Source organism: Gossypium arboreum, chromosome 4, assembly GCF_025698485.1.
Source record: "Gossypium arboreum isolate Shixiya-1 chromosome 4, ASM2569848v2, whole genome shotgun sequence".
NCBI lineage: Eukaryota > Viridiplantae > Streptophyta > Magnoliopsida > Malvales > Malvaceae > Gossypium > Gossypium arboreum.
In genome coordinates, this window is record NC_069073.1 from 2311455 (window position 1) to 2335089 (window position 23635).

Sequence of the window (23635 nt, forward strand, 5' to 3'; positions counted from 1 at the left end):
AAACCTATCAATCTTACAATTTTTGTTAAAAATAAAGATGTGGGTTCTTCTCCTTATGAGGCAAAAAAAAAAAAGATCTTCAGAAAGATCGTATGTCATTATTGTAGGAAAGCTGAATATATTAGACCCTATTGTTTTAAAATAATGCTGGATTGGAAAAAGTTTAGCTCAGGTGTAAAACATGTTAGAATAATGAATGGAATAAAGAGACCGCAACATAAGCAGGTTTGGGTGAGAAAGGATCGAGAACATATAAGTTTTAAAGATCGACAATTTATTAGTGCTTGTGTAAAGCATGGAATTGCAACTGATAAAACTCATTTTGAAGAATTATTGAATATTAGACAAACTTCACTAAATTTCATGGAAAAAAAAAAGGATTGTTGTTCCACAAGCTACAACCCTTATTGTAAATGATGTAGCATTTCATCTCATCCCTTATAATCAACTTGAAGTAATATAATTGGGGATGAATAGAGTGAAGAGGAGATCCTTTGACATATTTGCCAAAAAGGGGGAATATTCAAGTGTTCATTTGCTAGTTGGTTTTGTCAAAATGCCAAAGGGTGAGATTGTTGGAAACTTTGACTGTTTGTTCCACTTTATGTTTCAACAATAGATAGAACAACAGTTTTTGTGTAGTCAAAATTATTTGCTTGGCATATTTGACTATTACATAGGCCTTGATTACAAGAGGAGAATTTCGTATAAAATAAGGAGTCCAAGATTTTCCATTTGATTAGCTTAGAGGAGAGAGGAAAAAAGTTTGAATTATTGAATAGTGTTATCTTTATCCTTATTATAAAGGATTTTATGGGATAATTATTGGAGATAATTTAATAGATAAAATCAGCTTTTAAATGTGTGTTTAAAGTTGATCAAAAAACACTTCTAAAATGGTTGTTTGTATTAGCCTATAAACAGGCTTGGATGCCGCATATTAGTGTAACACCCCTATCCCGTAACCGTCGCCGGAATAGGACGAGGCGTTACCAGAAAATTTGGAAGTAGATCAAAACAGTAAAATTTTGAACAATTTTTTTTCGTGAATAAAGATTATTCATTTAATTAAATTTCTAAACACAAACAAAGATCAAACTTATAACTTATAAAAGTAGACTTCCAAAGGATGCCATATTCGCATGGCTTATAAACAATAGTTATGATATCATTCTAGTATAATCTATCCTATACATGCCATAAGCTAAATCCAAATCACAAGGTTTCCATAATAGTAGATAGTGTGATGAAGTACTGACGATCCCCGAGCTGGTAATCAGAGTCCACAATCTATAAAACAAAGACAAAAGACAAACGGAGTAAGCTTACATAAGCTTAGTAAGTCTTAAGTAAAACGATAATTTTGCAGAATCAAATTCAATTATCATTTATCACTCGATTTTTTCTAATCAATGAAGTCACTCTAGAGCTCCATAACGAACTATAATTTCAATAACCACATCATTTAGTTACCACAAATTATTTCATGATAATGACCAAAATGGTCAAACATTCGTATGCTCACAAGGCACACTTAGCTCATAATTACACTCTAATCTAAATGCCTCTATTATAGTTTAATCGAATACATTCTTATGGCATAACACATGGACTGTGGTCACATTTGCATTCATACACTTATTCACATATGCATCGCTTTGTATACTTTTGATCTAATCCGAATTGAAAATCACATACAAGTACCTGATACATACCTAGCCAACTTAATGAACTGAACATCTTTAACTGTCGTTTCATTACTAAGCCTCATTGTCTTAGACCTTGCAGAAACCCCGTTTAACAATATCAAGAGATCTCACCATGCCGTCACATAGTTCAAACCTCATGCACGTATATATAGTTTATCTATTTCTTCCAAATTTGATTCACATAGTCTTTCACATCTAGAAACCTCATATCTACTTCTAATTCAATCAATCAAACTAAAACATAATACTTTTACCACGTTTAGTTTCCATATTTAGAAGCACATAGTAATATCATAATCTATCATGAATAGATTCATAGAGTCACTACTCATTTAGCATAACATATACTCTTTCAATAATCATAATCACTTGCTCAAACGTACTCGTTTCATGCACATACATGAATATATATATATATATAAAACTTAATTCCTTATTTCATAATCGCATCAAAACTTTCGAGTATTTCAACGTGGCATGTATTGAATTACGTGATGGGTATGCAAAGAACCAAAGATAAACCTTATCACATATACGAGGTTGACAAAATACAATCCTTCCTTGCATTTGTACATCTAGTCGAATACAATTTATTCTCAATTTATAAGGCCTTTTGGCGAATATGCACAATTACATATATAAATCTCAAGACATACTTTTCTTTACTTAAAGCTCATACGATAAATTTAAATCAAATACTTTTTCATACTAACAACCATTGACCGAATAGATTATTCCCTTATTCAAAGATATAATAATCATTCCCACATATGTATCGTTCTTTAATACTAATAATTCACCGAATCGTTGGCCGAATGTACACGAGTGCATACATGAAAGCTTAGTATATACTACATTATACAAGCATACCAAGACTGATTAGGTCATCCTCATTTTCGCAATATAATAATCAATCACATATATGTTTTTCTTGAATGCTAGTGATTCACTTTGAGGTAAACTTACAAATGAGGAGGTAATATGTATCTGAACATCTTAAATGTATAGTACTTACTTGATGGTAGCTCATCGCGAACATTCAAGATCATAATCTTACTTAATTCACCAAAGATTAAGCTCGGGACTTTAAACCCGGATACAATCCCAAAGATGAAGCCAATGGTCTCTAAACCGGATACAATCTCAGACAATTCATTTAATATATATTTATATTTTACTAACTTTGACCTCATTAAATATCTAATATTGCACACTTTTCACAATTGGTCATTCGGCCTTATCACATATTCACTTACACATATATCACATTAACCATTCGGCCTTATCTCATGTATGCACTTTCACATTCATCACATTGGCCATTCGGCCTTATCACATATACACACTTTCACATTCATCACATTGGCCATTCAGCCTTATCACATATACACACTTTCACATTCATCACATTGGCCATTCGATCTTAAGCTAGATATTACGCCTTGTTATTTTATTTCGTCTTAGGTACAAAATCACATTAGTAAATTGATTCAAATACGTAAAATTTTCCATTCGGCCTTAGAACATATCATGGCCACATCATATTTTTCAATTTAACCATTTCTATAATAGTATCCATAAATCAAAACTCAAAATAGGTTTAATTACTTAGAGACTTACCTCGAATGTCGTCGAACGACTACGGATCGGCTATTTGGTTAGTTTAGCTTTTCCCCTATCCGAATTAGGCTTCTTAAGCTCTTGAGCTTAATCTAAAACAAATTTAACTTATTAAAATCCCATTGTGCTTGCTTATGGCCGAATACCACAAGAAATTTAATAGGCCATATAACTACTTTTAGCTCAATATAAAATAATCGTACACATCTTTAATCACCTTAAACAAATTACTAAGTATTATAGAAAATCAAAGCATACTCATCGTTAGTCTTATTCGGCCATCTCAATACGTTCTAAGTGACCATATGTATATACGTCTATACTAAAGTGCTTTACATTAATAACACCATATCAACAATGTATAATGCCGACCCCTTTAAACCAATTATCCATACAAATATTATTTGTACACATTTCCCTACCTAAATTTCACATTCGGCAACCACTTAATCAACTTAACAAATTTGCTATACTTCAAAACCACAAGTAAATATAATAATTTGTATCATTACATCGATTAAACTAAATCATGCATTAGCTTTTAGCACATTCGGCCATTAAAGAGACAACCCAATTAACATTCAAACCTTTTTAAGCTTAGATTTCCGAAGGCCGAATATCACATAAAAACCTTTAATACACATGCAAAGTTTACACTTTAACTAATTATACATATACTAATAAACCGAATATTATTTAAACAACCATTCATTTCATTTCTCATTTTGGCACATATTCGGCTAATATATAAATATATGCTATCAATTTAATTACAATTATAAATTTTCAACTTAAACTCATTCTTTACCTCGTCTTTCACCTTAATTCAAATTCGGCAAGTATATAAACATATATTAGCAATTTAATTATAGCATTCCACAATTAAGCACAAGTTTCATACTTCACTTTAATTGCTGCATACAATTTGCTCATTTTAATCACCTATAACCTCACTTAACAAAATTCCTAAAACCACATGCACTCATTTAACCACATTTTTATTCATCAAGGCAATTAACACTCAATTTATAACATATTGCAAATTCACGGCCAAATGCATCAATATTTTAATAAACAATAATTTAGTTCAACTCCCCATTCAATTCCTCATTCGGCATCCGTATAATTACAATCTAACATTTAAAATATAATTTCCAAGAACTTGGCACAACCTTACTTTGCACTTTAATAACCGAATGAAATTTTACTTAAACTTGCCCCTCATAGTAAATTTAATTAGTCTATCCTCATCCATAAACACTTATTATCAAAACATCCACAATCTAATCCTTAAAGCCATGACCGAATGCTTTATGAAATAAATTCACAAAAATTAACATATGGGTCATGTTGTGAGCTTCAAAACTAACAACATTTCACAAAAATTAAAAATAAAATATATGAAATCTCACCTTAATTCCCAACACCAAGTGACCGAGTGCCTTTGGTGTTCTTTCCTTTCTTTCTTGCTTAGTTACGGCAATAAGAGAAAACAAAGAGAAAAGTTACTTTGTTTTTATCACCATTCTTTTTTTATTTAATTCATGTTTTCAAATTATAAACTATTAAATATTATTTACTAAATATAATATACACATAATGCCAAAATCATAACATCATTATCATCCACTAATGTTAAAAGTGGGCCATTTGACATGCAAGTCCACAACTTTAGTAATTTAACATTTTAATCACTTGGACATTTGCCTATCATATTTTTAAAGTTTCTCAAATATGTCCTTTTTAGCTAATTTCACATCCAAATGACAAAATTAAAACATGAAATTTTTACACATACTTATTCACAAATAATAAGCATAGAATATAACAATTAATTATTTTTGTGACTCGATTTTGTGGTCCCGAAACCACTTTCCGACTAGGGTCAAATTAGGGGTGTCACAATTAGTGTTTAGTTTTGGAATGTCTTTTTCAGTTGCTTTGTTGAATATTCTTGGTTGTGTAGTTCAACACTCTTTTTAGGTACTCTTTGAAGAGTCAACATTGATTGTAAGTGAGGTGTTTGCGAGAGTGATTTGTAATGATTTGGGATCAATATTGAGGTTGCAAATATCCGTGTGTCTGAAATGTATTTTGGGCTTTAGTTAATAGTTGTACCAGACGAATTGTTGAATAAAATCATTCTTTAAGACAGACTTTGCAAACATAAGTTTGTTGATCTGAACTGCGTTAATAAATATTGTATGTTATTTCTCTCGTTACTTTGCTTCTTATTCTACCTTGTTAAAAATATTTTTTGTCCCAACTTCTTTTCCAACAAAAGGTTGAGCGAAATTATTTTAAACGATTGCAAACTGAATCTTTTTCCAAATTTGGAGGCCAATTGGTTAAGTTGACTATTTAAAAGAATTTTAACTGAACTAATCAATTGTTTTCCCTTATTGGTAATACCCAAATTCTTGTTAAAATAAATATTGGACTGGGGCCGAGCCCTTGTGGTACGACACAGGCTATAGAAGTAAAATCTGTATAGAAGTTTACTTCATCTATTTGATGTTGATTAGAATAAAGTGTTTTAATCTTTCTACGTTACTTATATTTGACTTTGATTAGAATAAGGTTTTTAAACTTATAAATAAACGTAATCATCTCTCCTCTTGTATGATTCGAATTTGGCATAGGGAATTTTCTTCTCTTCTACCCTTGATTTTTTCCCGAAAGGATTTCCACGTAATACTTTATTTTAATTCAATTTAAGAAAAAAAAGTAATGCATTAATACTTCATTTGGTAGGACTAGTATTTTTTCACTTCTGAACACATAATTTTACTTGGTAATTTGTAGTCACTTACATTACTTGTTTTCAATAAAGAGAAGGAAAACTTTCTTTAAATTTTGATTGGTCATTTTTTCACTAGAGTTTTATTAATTTTTTAATTTATACTAATTATTCTTTATAGTATGACAAACTGTTATGATACTTATGTACTAATTAAACTTTTTCCTTATGTTAATATATTTAAATATCATGTTGATTAATTTCACTAAATACATAGATTTGAAAAAAAAGTTTGAATCTGCTCATTTTGAAAAGAAAATATATGTTATAATCATTTAATCAAATATATAATTAAGATAAAAAATTGACACGAATATTATTGTTTGTATGTCACATATACCCAAATGGAAAGGGGGAGACAAAAGGATTTTGATAGGAAATATGTGTTGTCAACATAAGCTTAGGCAATTGCAAATGCAAAAGAGCATGGTATCTCCACCTTTGCATCCATTTTTTATGCTATGAGAACATGTTTGATGGTGCACTGTGATTTCTTGGTCTCCCTTTTGGGTGGTTCATCTCCAACTCTAATAGAATTTGTGGTCTCTTTTGGTTCTTTAATAAAATATTTGACATAAAAAAAAAAAGTCTCTTTTTAGCTTTGAGTATATGTAGTCTAAACACGATACGGTAAGCATGAACTTAAAAGTTCTTTGGTTTACCAAACTTACAAATATTAGATAGTTTAACACAAATCTTGAATTTCATCATCAATTCTTTGTTATTGTTGTTTTTTTTTTTTTACAAATAATCACTTATTTCACCCTTCAACTTTATTAAGAAATATTTTAGCTAATCATTTAATTTTTCATTTTTAGCCTTTAAACTTACGATATTTATCAAATCACCCCAAAATGAATGAAAAAAATTTAATGTTTGTTAACTTTGATAACGTGGCATACATGTAGATTGTCACGTTAGCAATTAATTAATTTTTTAAAATTTAAAATTTTAAAAATTATGAAGATTATTTTAAAAATAAAAAATGATTTAAAAATTATAATTATAATTTTTTATTTTTTAAAAATTAATTAATTGCTAACGTGGCATACACATGGACTGCCATGTGGATGACACATCGGCACAGTTAATAAACATTAACTTTTTTCATCCATTTTTGGGTGATTTGACAAATAATGTAATTTCAAGGGCTAAAAAAGGCGAAAATTTAAATTAAAGGCAAAAATGGCTTTTTTATAAAGTTAGAGGATCAAATAAGTCATTCTACCTATTCTTCTTGATTTTGACATTGGTGTTATCATGTAATATTAGATCAAAAAGTTGATACCTAAACTTTTTTTGGACTTAATTTGTCATATCCAAAAAATCGAGTTAGAATAATCGGGTTTGTGAAAACCGAAAGTGGTCACAACCCGATTGATAAGGTTATCTTTGAGCATTTATAAATCGAGAGTTTGAAATGAATACCGAAATTAGTATTATAAATAATTAATTAAAGTATTAAAATAATATAATCATGTATTATTATATTAATTAATTTAAAAGAAACTTGATTACTAGATTTAATTTAAAAATAATGTGTTTTAATTGGTTAAGATCTAATTGGAAAAAGGGTAAAATGAATAAAATATTAATAATGAGACTTCACTATGAGTATTAATTATTATATATAAGCTAAAATAAGAATGTGTTAAAACTATAAACTTAAATAAGTTAATAAGAAAAAAATTGAGTAAATGTGTAAGTTAATAAAAATATATAAGTTGAGCTCAAAATAAATATATATAATTGAATGTCTAACATAAACAAGAAATGGGCAATAGCCCAAGGCATTAGCTCTCTTAAGTGACCAAGGTTTGAGTTTCTTCCTCCCTTTAATTTTAATTTCAAATTTCGGTAAAATATTGGGAAAATTCCAAGCTTAGCCCCTAGGCTTCATAAGCCCTAGGAATTGACTCAATTCTTTCCTAACTAGAATTCATATCTTGTCTTCCCTCAAAATTTCAATAGAATTTGAATTCTACTATCTTTTTATCTTCTTTTCCTAATTAGAATTTCAATTTGTCCATTTTCAAATCTTAATAAAATTTGCCCTTCATTCTTCTATTTATTCTCTTTTTATTTTCTTTCTCTTTTCTTTACACCATATTTCATCCTAATTGTTGATAATTATTTTACTTTCTCGAATCAAATACGCCTTCATACAATCGTTCTCTCTATCGATTTTGTAATTATCATCAAATAGCATCCTTAATCCTTGCAAAGAAATGGTAAGTACATTTTGTTTCAAAGAATAGATATTGAATTTACGTGATACTCATATCCGAAGCTAATTCTTCATTCAATCTAATCAGTCTTTTATGATTACTGTCGAATCTTTTGAAAAATCTTGATAAATCTTAGAAAACAAACGTTAACACGAGTGAAATTATCGTTTGAAAGACTCGCTTTAGGTACATCGGACCAGATCTGAGCGCGAGGAACGTCGTTCGAGATCTCAGTGATAGGTGTGTGTTATTTTACAAGCAAATTGGGGCAAATCGTGCCTCGAAATAGGGCCACACAGCCAGCCACACAAGCGTGTGGACCACAAATCCATATGCCCTAGAAACCCTAGTGTAGTTCATGAACCACACGACTTGGACCCTTCCACACGGCCTACCACACGGCCATATCTCCCCTGTAAGTTGATTTTGCAAATTTCACATGGCCACAGCCTGTCACACGACTGTGTAACCTTTCCACACGGCTGTGTGTCCCCTACATTACAAATTTTACAATTTTACCTAAAATTTTATGATTTGTTCAATTTGGCCCTTGAATGATTCTCGAATTATTTTTAGTGTTTTATTTTATTCAATTAAGCCCCTGATAATATGATTAATGCTAGAATTCATGATCTATTTGACTAAATTAATATTATATATAGTTGCATGAATTGTGAATAATAATATGTCTATTGTATCTATATTTGTCATTCATTGTATGTACAGTGTGCCTTATGCTACCATTAAACCGGACACTTATTAAGCATGACTTTTGCTACTGAGTTGATTTATTATAAGCATATTATTTTCTACTAAATTGAATTGCTATAATCATATTGAATGCTACCGTATTGTTTTATTAAAAGCATAATTAAATGTTATCGTATTGATCCATTTTGAGCTTGTCATATTGGATTGCATGGGGGTGAAATGATATGTACGGAGGAAGAGTGGCAGTTTAATTTGCAAACAGTGTGGTTCAATCACAAACCAAGTGGTAGTTTGTTTAATCTGTAAATATGTTGTGCACTCACAACAAGTGGCAGTAACTGCAAATATGTGGTATCACGAACCAAGTGGTAGTTTGTTTAATCTGCAAATATGTTGTGCACTCACAAAAAGTGGCAGTAACTGCAAACAATGTGGTTCAATCACGAACCAAGTGGCAGTTTGTTTAATCTGCAAATATGTTGTGCACCGACAACAAGTGGCTATAACTGCAAATCAGCAGTGGTTTATCCACAACCCAGAGTGATATGGTAGATGAGTTTTGGAAAACTCATAAGTGAGGCGTGTAGCAGAGCTGGGTAGGACCTTATTTTATTATATCGAAATGCATTACCATTCATAAGCATGTGCATATAAAACTGTGATTTCTAAAATAGTGCAGTGAAGTGATATGAAAAACTGTTAATCTAAAGTGCTTTACGATGGTGATTATTCTCAGAATTGTTAATTCATGTGTTTTGTCTTATGTTTTGTTCCGATTTTCTTATGATCGAACTCACACTAAGCTTTATCATCATCCTTTTTTTATTTCTATTGTCGAAACCATTTTCAAATCGAGTTTTGGAAAATGGGAATCGATTTTAAAAAACGAAAACGGGAGTCGCCACCAATCTTTTTAGGTGTGATTGGATCACCTTTAAAACATTTTGTTTTAAAATCATTAGTTTTGGTCCACGAAATAAAAGAATGGGTTCGAGTCGACACGCATCACGAGGAAGGATTAGCACCCTCGTAACGCCCAAAAATTGCTACCTAATTGATTATCAAATGTCTTTAATGTCGGAAATTTAAAAAATTTTAAGATATAATCCTCTTTAAAATACTTTGATTTTGAAAATTTGGGTTCACTCGTATCAAAACATTGACACTAAGTTAACCTTTTGGAAATCCCTATCTCGAAACGACAAATCACCACATCCAATAAGTTAGGACACAACGCTTTGAAATTCCAAGACAGTTGCTCGTATTTTGAAAATCTTAAAAACTTAGAAGGGTACTTGACTATTCTAACTCATGCTTGTTATCAAAAATTTCGTTCTCCTTTGGAGGTGATCCTCCTCTTCACGGAGTGAAGTCAACAGATTGAATCGTCTTCTCTCGAATCGTCTTTGGATGTACGAGTCTCATAGCCCCTTGACCTCTTCTCTCAAAGAAGGCGCTGTGTGGGCAAGTCGATCAGAGTCAGAGCGGGGGGGGGGAATGTTTACAGTTGTTGTAGTACGACTTTTCATTTCCTGTTCGGTCTTTCAAAAAGTAGTCAGCTGCGGGATAAGAAGCCTTTTAGTCATACTTAACTTAACATTGATTGAAGCAACTGTTGGAGAGAAGGCTCCAGTCAGACCTGCAAGCACCGGATAGTACGCAGCGGCAGTTTTCAATCATACAATGTGTACTCGTAGTCTGACTTTTAGTGGTAGTCAGCTGTCCTCGTTCTCCTCTTTTCATTGCCCTATTGAGTAAGGGTCGGTGTTTGCAAAAATGTTGAGCCGACGGGGTCAGGTACCAGTAGTGACAATGGCAAAAAAAGGGGGGGGTTGAAGAATGGGGTGTACGACTTGGCTAGTCTTCCTTGCTGGATGGAAGAACTTCGCCTTTCTTCCTCTTCCTGAAATGAAATGGATAGAAAGAGGATGCCCGGCCTAAAAGACTGGTGGAAAAAGCTCTTTTCGTTGCGTTGGTAAAGACCTTTTGTTGAACTAAGTCAGTCTGTTTTCAAAAAGAAGTTGTTTTCCTCTAATGGATTTATTTCAAATCGCCCTTCTCAGACTAGTTCAAAACTAAGAGGACAGCTTTCAAAGCAAGAAGCAAGTGTTAGAATGGCTTGTGACAGAAAAGGAAGCTGTAGAAGTATCAATAGCAGTTGCAATAGGAGAAAGAAAGGCGTCAGGGGCGCGTCTGGTGCTATCGTATATAAGGGAAAGGTTTTGATTCCCTTTTCTTGCTTACTATCTTTTCCATCTAAGTAAGAGCAGGTTGAAGCTTATCTTATTTATAGTATAGGTAGTAGCTTAAGCGCAAAGAAGCTATCGACGAAGGGCAGGGAGCACACCAATTCCAAGAAAGTAATCTATCTTTTATTCTTCCAGTACTTGTGCATGCCCTGACCCCTATACTGTTTTGATAGTACGATCCCGGATTAACATTTTCCTAACCTCGTTCACTGGCTGAAGGCGCAGGCTTAAGAAGAATTGGGAATGAAATATCAACTCCTTAATAAGTCTACTCCTATCCTATTTTGTAGAAAGCTAGCCAAGGTTGTTAGCGACAATTGTTCAAAAAAAAATTCGAAGCGAAGATCAGGTATCTCCGTCGTAGTTATTAGTAAGAGTAAGAGTTTTATCCTCCTTTTGGTGCTCCTAGAGCAAAGCCCCGAGAACTAGGTTCGATTTCTTTATGTGCCCAGATAAAGGGTATAATTATGGCTTACCAATCTCGATGAAGAAAGACCCTCCATTTCGTTTGAGGAGATAATGATTTGTTAGGGCTAAAGAGAAAGTCTTTGGAACCGAAGTCAGTTGATGCCGAGAATAAAGATGTAGTCTTTCCTTATACTTATAAAAGGCTATAAGCTCTAAGTAGTAAGGCTACGTTTCGTAAGGCCGAGAAGAATCTATTTTTTAGTTTCCGTTCTAAGGCTCAAGACTAATAAATTAAACTATAACAATTCTTTTGCTTTTTCTTCACTTCCTGGCTTTCGAAGAGATGGAACCTCTCGACCCCTTTATTCGCCTCATCCCTTCTTATTCCGAGGAGATAGAGCGGGGTAGTGATATATGACTGATCATGATCATCTTGCTGCAAGAAAGCTTAGGAATGAATCTAATGGTAATGTCGGTCTATGCCCACTTGTAAGAAAGGATCACTGCTTAGGTAGCTGACCAAAAGCCAAAGGTAGGTGATTTCGGGATGGCCTTTGAGTCGAGTCTGATTAAAGGGACGACTCTTATTATTCGTGCCTAGGATTCAGAAAAATCCTTGTTTCGGCAAATGATGAAGCCTTTGATTCGGCGGATTCGAATTACCATGCCTCCATATCCCCCGATGTAGCTGACACTTACTTTGTTCAGTCTCTGAGGTCAGGACCTTTTGCTTATAACTTGGTTTTTGAGTATTCATAAGATGTCTTTCTTCGGATCGTTGGGTTACTTCGGAAAGTCAAATAGCAAGCTCCACACTAAAGCAGTTAGAAGCTGCGGGCGAGGTCAGCAAAGGTCACAAATAAGAAGAAGACACGAATTTCTGTTCTGGCACAGGGAACCCAGTCCTGCTTACGCGATGGTGTGCGTGGACGGAGGGCTAACAGGAATCTTCTTCGACCAGAAACCTTGGATCCCCTTGAGCAGAGTACTCTCAGCCTCTGTTTATCAGTTTACGAATGGCCCCCCAGGCCTAAGCGATGATGGCTCCGGGGTTCTTGGTCAATGATGTCGTTCACTTCTCACCTCGCGGCTCCCACTTCGCTTTGTGATTATTGGGGTGCTATAGTGTCTTTGCCTCCTCTACTGAGAGAAAGTTGTGGGTAGGACCCCTGTTTACGATGGCCGAGTCTTCTTCCCATTGATTCCCACTTTAACGTGGATGAGCCCCTTTCTCACCGACTTGGGTTTAGATTTGTTTGGCCATGGCATTGATCAACTGTCTAGATCTCCCAATGTGACTCCTCATAAGAAAGGTAGTTAACGAAGTTAATCTCATCTGGCTCCTCCTCACTTAGCTTTTCTGTGAGAGAGTGGATGGCCTTTTTTATTCCCTTTCCCAGTGAGGTCCATTGCATAGGAAAGAATGAAGCTCACGTGGCTTTTGTCCCTACCTTCCTTTCTTTTTTTCCTGATGGTGCTTATGGGTGGAAGACTGACCTGAGCCATCCTTGTCACCACTGTCTTACTTTTCCTTCTCTCGCCCCCCTTTTCCTTGGGCATTCTTGTTAGCCTTGTACTTGGCGGAGTCTTTCTTCTTCAAGTATATCAGCTTCTCTGCTGCCGCCATTTCCGATGCGAGGTATTTTAACCCCACGCCGCTCCTGATGGCAACTTCTTTAGCGCGGCACTTGTACGCTAACAACTTGACCCCGAAGAAAGTCCAGTGCTAGCGAACCCTTATTTGAGACATCATCTCCCGTAAGCTGCTCTCTCTCGCTTACAAAAAACTTCCATTCCTCTCGTGTTAGTACGGGAGGGAAGTGCTCATAAGGACCACCACTGCATTTGGTCAAAAGACAGGCCCCGCTGTTCCATCTACCACAAGGAAGGCGCTGACTTTAGTGGTCTTACCCATTGTCAGATCCACCGAAATGAGCCCTTTTGTTTGAGACACGCCACCATCAAAGCTGGTAACTGAGACTTCGGAAGGGATCAAATCTTGCTCGGACTTGGACAGCCTCCTTACCATTCTGAGTGGCAAGAGTCAATAGATTGAATCCAATAGTAGGTAGAAGCGGTCGAAACCCCTGCTCTAGCTACTTCCCATCTCTACGAATTCGGGCGGGCGAAGGGTCAACTCTACTTATACTTAGCGAACTGGTCTCAATGCAATGGTTAACTTTGGCTTGAGCCTGCGTTCTTTTCATCAAAAAAAAATATCGTATCGTATAGTAGGTAACCAGTTCTTTACTTAACTCGGTCCAAGCAATGCCCAAAGACTCCCATGCCTTTTTTGGTTGGACCAACCCAACCGGAGATTTCCGACAAGTCTTTCTTCATTTTTAGAGCAAGAAGCAGAACTACAAGAAAGCTTTCTTTATTATCATGGAAACCAACTTTTGCGCTTCTTATTTTTTAATAGGAACCCTTTTTTCGGTCTGCCTTTTTGTTGCTTTCAAAACTGGATAAATTCTCGTTGCTAAGCGTATCTCGCTTGATATTTTAGAGGGCGAACTGGCGAAACATAAGTCTTACGCACTACTTTTCTCGAAGCTTTCAAATACTAAGCATTGCCTTTTTTATTTTTATAAAACTTTTAAATATTGTTTTAAATGACCTTTTAGAGTGACAATTCTATATTACGAAACATAGATATTCAAATAGCGATATGATAAAGTATTATAACACTTTATATAAATGCAATCACTATATAGAGGTAAAATAGAATAATAAAATAATCATGCTAAGCAAATAGGAATATACCAAAAGAAAGCATAATAAATGCACTAATTATATACAATATATCATAAATAAAACATTAAATAATATAAAAACATGGTAAATATTAATGTGTAAAATATGTATGAGTAAAAATAGATGACATGCATAGCAAATGGATAAATAGAATCTACATAAAATATAAAATCCAATAATTTAATGTACACATGAATGGATTAATAAATAAAATGATGCATATAATACAATATATCAATGTACATATATAAAAATATGCATTTGAAAGTAAATTATAAAAGTCTAAGATATTACATAACATATGAAATACATAACATAACAATAATACATTAATGCTAAAGTAAAACAAATATTGTATAATAATAATAAAACATAAGTTTTAAAAATATATGTATAATATAAGCAATTGATAAATAGAATGAGCATATAAAAAAATGTGATATTTAATAATAAATTTAAAATATAATATATAATAAAATATATTTATAAGAATAATAATTATATAAAAATATAAAATATATTGGTTTAGAAAAATAATGTATAAAATATCAAATATGTAAAATAATTTATATTTATAATGAAATGATTATATAATATATACATGCATAGAAAATATATATTTGAAAATAAACTATATAAAAGGTTAAATATTATGATATATAAAATACATAATCAAATGTATAAAAGATAGGAAAAATATACATATTTGAAAAATGAAGAAATTAAAATAAAAAGAGTTGAAAAACTAAGATAGACGAAGAATAAAATAAAAACAAACCACAGAGAGTAAGAACGTAAGAGGGAAAGAAATTTGAGTGAATGCTCTTCAAGAATTCTTATTGCTTCCCAAAGCTCAAGTCCTTTACAATGAAGGGAGAGGCCTCTATTTATAGTTGAGCCTCCCCAAATCCAACGGTACAGATCAATTACATCAACGGTTAAGATTAAAGGATATCTACAAATTAAATCTCCAAGATTACAAAATCATATCTTCTAAGATTGTATATCATATCTAAGATTGCAATCATATCTAAGATTGTATCATATCTAAGATTGCAATCATATCTAAGATTGTATCATATCTAAGATTGCATATCATTGAAGATTATATTTCCATATGAGTCAAGCTTCTAGATGGACCTTAAATCTTTTCAAGTAATGGGCCATTTCGATCGGGCCAAATTATATTTGTAATTCTAGATTGAACTTGGACTTCGTTTTTTTTTTTGAGTTTATTATTTTAAATACTGAAATGGGCCGGGCAAAATTGAGTGTCTACATCTATATCTACAGATAACCCACTAGGTTAAGACGCGGACACGAAACTCGAAAGGATTCGACTTGATTTTGTTTTTATTAAGTATTTTAGATTTATCATTTGAGACTTTTGTTATTCAGAGACTATAATGTTTTAATTTCAATTTGTGGCATGGAACTTAGGAATTGGGTTTAAAAATCATGCATGACTTTTGATTTAATTTTAGGATACTAAAATATGGTTTTTAATTATTTATGCATATAATCGATTAAACCTAAAATGAATATCACTTTTCGATGCTAGATTGTAGATAAATTTTGATTAACATATAAATGAAAATTTAACTAAGTTTTCTTAAAAGTAGTTAACATTACTTAGGAAAGTTAAATTAAATCGTTTTTGATAACTTGTGAGTTTTTCTAGAATAGACTAAATTTTATTTCAAAATAAATAAATGTTTTAAATTATTTGTTTTATAAATCTCGATTGCTACTAGGTCATTCTGATGGCCAATGTAATCAACCAGATTCGGGCCTAACATCTAGGCCAAGTTGGAGAGGTTACATAATTGGTATCTAAACTTGAAAATAGTAAGCCAAGTTGATACTTTTTCTTGGTACTTAACTAACATTTTAGATTTTGAGTTGACAGTCAATAGAATGTTGGCACATGTCATAAAAATAATATTTTCTGGAAAATAAAAAATTTAAAAAATTTATTTTGCATACAAGATAAACCTGGACAAACGATTGCCCAATTTCATTTGAACCGGAAAACATATTGTCTAGGTTCATTATGAATTTTTTAAGAAATTTTATATTTTTATAATTTCAAAAATAGAAATAATTATTTAAAAATAAACTCTTGTATTTTATAAAAATTTTAGTTTTTTTAATTTTAAGTTTTCATAATTTTTATTGAATTTTATGATTTTTATTTTTATTGATTTTACGTACAAAATGAACTGGACAAATAGTTATCCAAATTTAAATGATTCGAACAATCATTTGTCTATGTTCATTCTGAATGTGTATTTCTCTAGTAATTTTATATTTTTAATAATTTTAAAAATAATAATATGAAATATTTTTAAAATAAATTTCATATTTAAAATAAATTTAATTTTATTACTTAAGTAATAAATCATTTTAAAATATATTTTGTATTCCAAATTCTAAATAAAATAATTATTATAAATCATTTTAAAATACAATTTTATTATTTAAGTAAAAAATTTTAAATAAATTTTAGATTTTAAATTTTTATAAATAATTTAAGTAATAAATTAGAATTTATTTTATAACATGAAATTTAATTTTTTTAAATATTTTGATATTATTTTTTAAATTTATAATATATATAATTACTAGAAAAATACAAGTTCAGAATGAACCTAGCCAGAAAATGACTACCGGATTCGTTTGTATCTAGACAAATAGTTATCCATATTCATTGTGCACTTGAAATAAAAAATAAAATCCTAAAATTTAGGAAAAATATAAAAATAGAAAAAATATTAAATACAAGATTTTATTTTTGAAAAAACTATTGTTCTTTTTAAATTATAAAAAATATAAAATTACTAAAAAATAAAATGAAAAAAATAAAATGAACCTGGATAAATTATTATTTTAATTAAAAATATAAAATCCAAGTTGATTAGGCATGCAAAATAAAAATAAATTTTCTTTTTTATTATTTTTATGACGCTTGTCTATATTCGATTGGTTATCATTCCGATTCTATCAATGTTAGTTAAGCGTCAATAAAAAGTACCTACTTAGCTTATAGTTTTCAAATTTAGGTACAAGTTAGATAAAAAATTAATTACTAAGTAGATATAAATTACCAAATTTAGATACTTTTTATATATTAACCTTTTAAATAAATCTAACTTAAATAAAATTGATATTTGTATTAATAGAAATTTTAAAACACAACATCCCTGCCCTTAATTTTTTTTAAAAAATGATTTTAAGTCTAGGTTTTTAATTAGCCTATGCTTTATATTTGATTAGATAGGCTATGGTTTATAAATTTATACCCACTAAGATGTTGGAGGAAGCATATGCTTCACTGGTTGCTAAGAGTTTGAGGGCATTAAATTTACAAATTCAATGGCAGCACTCTTTGACAAATTTGTCCAAGGCATCAATTCTTCAAGATTTGATATATATATATATATATATATATATTACCTATTAAGATGGTGTAAATGTGCATCCAAAGCATGTCTTTTTAGTTGATATTGTCAATCATGTAGGGTTAGACTTTGCTAGAAAAATTGAATAAATGCTATGCCACTTCTTCGTGGAATAATCCCTATTTAGATTTGAGTAGCTTACAAGTGATAAGTAGTTAGGTCAACAAAATATGTTAATAATAGAAACTGTACTTTATTAATTCTTTTTTTTCTCTTTATATTGTTGCTTGATTTATGCAAGAAAGAGAAAAATAAAAGGAAAAAATATTATAAAGGAGAATAGTAGATTTTTAGAAGTGGAGGCTTAGTTAAATTATTTTTGAAATGGAATAATGATATATTTAGTCTTTTAATTTTATAAAAGATTATTTTAGTTTTTATTTATTTTTTCGTCTCTTTTAATCTTTAAACTTGTATTTTTGTAAAATTATCTCAAAATGGATGGATGAAAAATGCTTGTTAACTTTGCTAACGTGTATGTCCCATTAACATTTTTTTTTTAAATTTAAAAAATTAATTACTTGTTGGTGTAGTGTACAAGCGGCAATCCACGTAGGAGTGATTTATCTTGTTCATTGTTTGGAACTTATTTTAAAAGATTGAGAGAATTTATTTTGTTCATTGTTAGGAACGTATTTTAGTGCACAATTGTTGTAAGCAAAATGTTCTCTTTGTTCAGTTTATACTAAGCTTTCAAGAGGAAAGTTTTAGAGCTAAGAATGATTTAATTAATGTATAGGAGTGAGCTTGCAACTTGGTGAGTGAGTTGAACTTAAATCACCTCATACATTGCAAGTTGATAGTGGTCTAGTAGATTACTCTCAGAGTTAGGCCTTACAGATATAAGAAGTTTTCAAATTACATAACCAATTCTTATGTCAATCTTATATTTTTGCTCTATTAGCTAATAAGGCTAGTTGCAATTGGACGTACAACTGGAAGGCAAATTCAATGAACTAACTGAAGATCTTGTTATTGATTTGCTGGAGTCATGAAAGGTACATCAATCTCGAGACCCTTTATGTTGGATGGCACAAATTATGCCTATTGGTAGGAAAAGATAAGGGCTTTCATTTAGTTCATTGATGAGAAAGCTCGGTGATTTATTTGACTAGTTGGGAGTCATTAATAACTAATATGAGTGGTGGGAAGACTTCAAAGCCTAAACTCACTAGGATTTGTGATAATGACAAGCTGGCCAATTCAAACTCTAAGGCCCTCAATGTGATCTTCAATGGTGTTGATCCTGAGAGTTCAAACATATCTTAAAGTGTGCTATTACCAAAATATATTGGATAATCTTTAAAACTGCTTATAAAGGAACCAATACTATCAAGTGGTCCAAGCTTTAGATGTTGACAAAAAAGTTTCAGACCTTGAATCTTGGAGGATGAATCTTTATCTAGGTTCTATGTAGAATCATGTGATATGACAAATCAAGCATTTGCCCTTAGTGAAAAATATCCAAATGCTAAACTAATCAAAATAGTTCTTAAGTATCTACTTGAATGATTCATAAATCAAAGTAACTTCTATAGAGGAGGAAAAAGACATAGATTCAATGGGAATTGATGAATTCATTGGTTCGTTGCAAACATTTAAGATGAATCTTTAAGAGACAAGGAAGAGCAAAGGAACAATAGAGAAGAACAAAGAACCACAAGTTGCATTTGTAGCTACAACTGAGTATGAATATACAATGGAAGACCTAGAAGAGCAATTAACCCTTTGACCGCCACCAAACGTGTGAACGTTTGACTAGAAATTACTACACCAAATATATATGAAATTAAGCAACGGTACCCGCAAGTGTACGGATCAAATTGTAATATATTATTTGTATTACAATGGAACACATGGAATTATTTTTAAGATTGTATCCAAGGGAGGATAAATTAAAATCTATAGAAAATCTCTTTACAATAATAAGTCTAAAAGTAATTGAATTTTATATTACGATAAATCATAAAATAGTTGAATATTACAAATTAAATAACTAAAATAAATAAGCAATAAAATAAACAAACGACTAAACTAATAAAACCAATTAGGAAGATTAACTCGTTTCAGGGGTGTTAATTAACTTCGAATTAAAGCTTTAGGGTGAATTAGCTATTAACTAACCAATTATTACCTCCCGACCTCTAACTAATTAATTATTTTGTTGATACCGATTTATCTCCCGATCTCACTTTCTCAACCAAGATAAATTACGATTTACTCGAAAAAACTCATCTCCCAACCTTGTTTAACCTATGATTACTTCTTAAGGTTGTAAAGCCTAAGGTTTAAAAACGCGTAATTTAAACGAACTAATCTTATCGGGAAACCCTTAATCCTTTGTTAATCACGTCCCCATCCACTTCTTAATCTCCCTCCTTTAGCTACTCATGTTACTCATAATCTCTTTCTCAATTGAAATAAATATTAAACAAAATATTATGTATCAATAACATGGAAAGAATTATTGAAATGTCATTAAATAATTGGAAAGGTTCCTTATGAACACGCCAGAACCCAAAACCAAAAATCTCAAACCCTAAACTCAAACCCAAATCATAAAACTTACACCCCAAACTTGGACTCGAACCCAAACACCAAACCTTAAACTCAAAACCTTAAATTTTAAGCATCAAACTCAAACCCTAAACCCTAAACATAAACCTCAATCCTTAAATATTGAACCCTAAACCTAAACTCGAATAATGATCCTTGAACCCTAAACTCGAATCGAATTCAAATTCGGGGTTCAAGGTACGGGGTTCAGGGTACTAGGTTAAAAGTTCAAGGTAAAAAAATTATCAAAATTATGTAACAATTATATAAAAAAAAGCTGAAATATTATTAAATAATTGAAAAGAGACTATGGATAATGTAGTGGAAAAAGATCCATAAAATAATTTCTCATATATCAAACACTAATATTTGAAAAAAAAAATTGAAGTATCATAAATTTAGGGTATGCCCGCTTACAAGGCAGTTGACAGTGAAATGCGTATAGTTTTTTTTTCCTCTGTCGAAGTAGCATTTGTTATTATTAGTACATAAAATTACAAGTTTCAAATTGCAGCATTTCAAACAAAGCAAAAAAAAAAAAAAAATCCCCAAATTACCGCAAATTGTAATTCATCACAGCAGCAATGGAAGAATTGAGAAAAGAAAGAGTGATTTGTTTACTCAGTTTTTTGGTTGGAGTCGCAGGGTAAATGCTTGCAAGGCAACAAGAACTTGTTTCATTTTCTCCTTGGATGCCTCATCAATAAGGTTGCCATCGCTATCGAACTTTGCAGGAGGCTCAAACGCGTTCAAGTGAAACTCGGGCTTATTGATGAAATGAAGATCAAGGAAAACCCCCACTTGACGAAGATGATAGTGTGATCGTGCACCACCAAAGCCACCTCCGGCGCTTACGATGGCAGCCGCTTTATCTGCCCATACATTGGGTGATAGTGAACCCCAGTCAAGTGCATTCTTCAGAGGTCCTGGAATGGTGCATATAATGAGGTAACATGAAATGCACTGTTTTGATATTTAAAAGGAATCCAAAAATGAGACATCCTAATAAACTGTCTACAGTTTCCAAAGTACAAAATTCACAGGAAAAGATTGTATGAAACAGAGATATTATCTCTTTCTAATAGTTCAATGCTACAGGATGAAAATGTTGAAATTCAATATGTAAATGTTGATGGATTAAACTATTGTAAAAATATCCTTTCTCCAAATTCATAATCACGTGAACATCAAAGAAAGTGTTCCATAGAAATAGAGTAAAATTAAAAGGAGAAAAGCATTGGGGGAAGGGAATGACGATACCAGTAAGGGAATAGTTGTATTCAGGGGAAGCAAAAAGGATGCTATCAGACAGTAAAATCTTCTGCCTGAAAGCCTCAACCGCAGGGGGTAACTTGCCATCAACTACCAAATCTGTGTTGAGCATTGGAAGTGGTGAAATGTCTACGTATTCCATCTCAATGCCATCTATGGACTCTTTGGTAAGCTCCAAAGCTGGAAAAAAAAAACAAATTAAACAAATCAATATTTCCCAGAAAATCAAAATCCAAAACCCAAACTGACAAAATATATACCAGTTCGAATTAAGCCTCTGTTGTTAGAGGCTTTCCTTAAAGACCCACAAATGGCAGCAACTTTAGTCATTGGTTTGGATGCTACAACAGCTTCCATTGCTCTTTAATATCTTACAGTCCTCTCGTCTCCCTCTGGGTAAAGTAATTATGAGAGTGGAAGAGTGAGACTTAGGTGAGGAAATTGATGAAATGGTTTGGGATGCGATGCATTCACTAGGATAGGGTTAGTGAAACGTGTGATTTCAATATTTGAACAAGAATGGTCAGATTTGGACTGCTGGATTAGAATAATCAATAAAGTGGTTTTTGTTCTAGAAGTGAGGAAGTCAAGTAGCTTTCAGCCTGCCAACCGCAATGGGCATTAATTTGTACACCAGATATAAGTGTTCACAACTACTCGAGTTTAATTTAAAAAATTTGAATTCTATTTGGTAACTATCAAGTTGAATTCGAGCAACTCAAGCTATCGATCGAGCCAAATTTAAATTTAGTAATACTTGACTTGAACAACTTGTGAGTTTTATCGAATTTTACATATTTTTAAATTACATTATTGCCTTCAATATATATATTCTTAACCTTAAGTTTATTTTTGAGTTGAACTCGAGTACAAACTTGATAAACAAGCTTAATCGAGCTCAAGTTTAAAAATAGAAGAACATACATTCAATCCAAGTCACTCTAAAAGTCAATGACAAATATAGAAAAGAAAAAGTTGCAATTTAAATTTTGGTTCATAGATTGATGTAAGTTGAGAAAATCATATAGCATCAAGTTTAAAAGTCTAATGACTTAAATGAAAATTTTAAATAATCCAATGATGAAATTATAGTTTTATTTAATTAAATGATGAAAAATGATGAAAAGAAAATTTATTTACCCAAGTCGATTAAAATAGGTTAATTTGATCTTTTATCAGTTTATGTAATCGAACAAACTAAATTATCCAATTTAATAAAGTATTTTATATAACTAAATGATTATATTTTTCTGAAAAGAAATCTAAATAAAATATAATTCATTGCATTTATTACTAACATAATTTTTAAAAGAAATTGGTGTATTATGTATTTTGATTAACCAACAAACCAATACATATAAGCGACCAATATATTTTTAGGATATGTACTTTTAAATATATTCAAATATTATATTGAATAATATATATATTCAAATATGTATCAAATGCAAGCATAAATAATAGTTTATAATAAAAAGTAGTACAAAATATCGAATATAAATACTTTCAGTTATTACTTGAATTAAATGCCGAAATTTAAATGTTGTTATACCACTATCGATCACATCAAACCACCGACGAGGTCGCCAAATTTAGCCTTATGGAAAATAGAAAATCGTCAAAATCTTCTAAGTACTCAAAGACCTCATTAAATGGAATATATAGTTTTTTCATCTGTCAAAATAGCATTTGTTATTATTAGTACATAAGATTACAAGTTTCAAATTGCAGTATTTCAAAGAAAAACAAACTCCCAAAATTACAGGAAATTGCAATTCATCACAGTAACAATAGAAGAATTGAGAAAAGAAAGAGTGATTTGTTTAATCAGGTTTTAAGTTGGAGTCGTAGGGTAAATGCTTGCAAG

At 31.5% G+C, this 23635-nt stretch overlaps 1 protein-coding gene and 1 long non-coding RNA gene across 2 annotated transcripts; both read right to left on the bottom strand.

Annotated features, from left to right (window-relative positions):
- Positions 1-1052: 1052 nt before the first annotated feature.
- Positions 1053-4855, bottom strand: LOC128291736 (uncharacterized). The gene is made up of 3 exons (XR_008281557.1): positions 4742-4855; positions 3330-3421; positions 1053-1290 (listed from the first exon to the last, which is right to left on the bottom strand). It is a non-coding gene; the product is annotated as an uncharacterized LOC128291736 (long non-coding RNA).
- A 15985-nt stretch (positions 4856-20840) lies between these two features.
- LOC108458467 (NADPH:quinone oxidoreductase-like) lies at positions 20841-22375 on the bottom strand. The gene is made up of 3 exons (XM_017757882.2): positions 22029-22375; positions 21757-21948; positions 20841-21422 (listed from the first exon to the last, which is right to left on the bottom strand). The coding sequence occupies exons 1-3, from the start codon at positions 22123-22125 to the stop codon at positions 21118-21120; spliced, it is 594 nt and encodes a 197-aa protein (XP_017613371.1). The 5' UTR covers positions 22126-22375; the 3' UTR covers positions 20841-21117.
- Positions 22376-23635: the final 1260 nt, after the last annotated feature.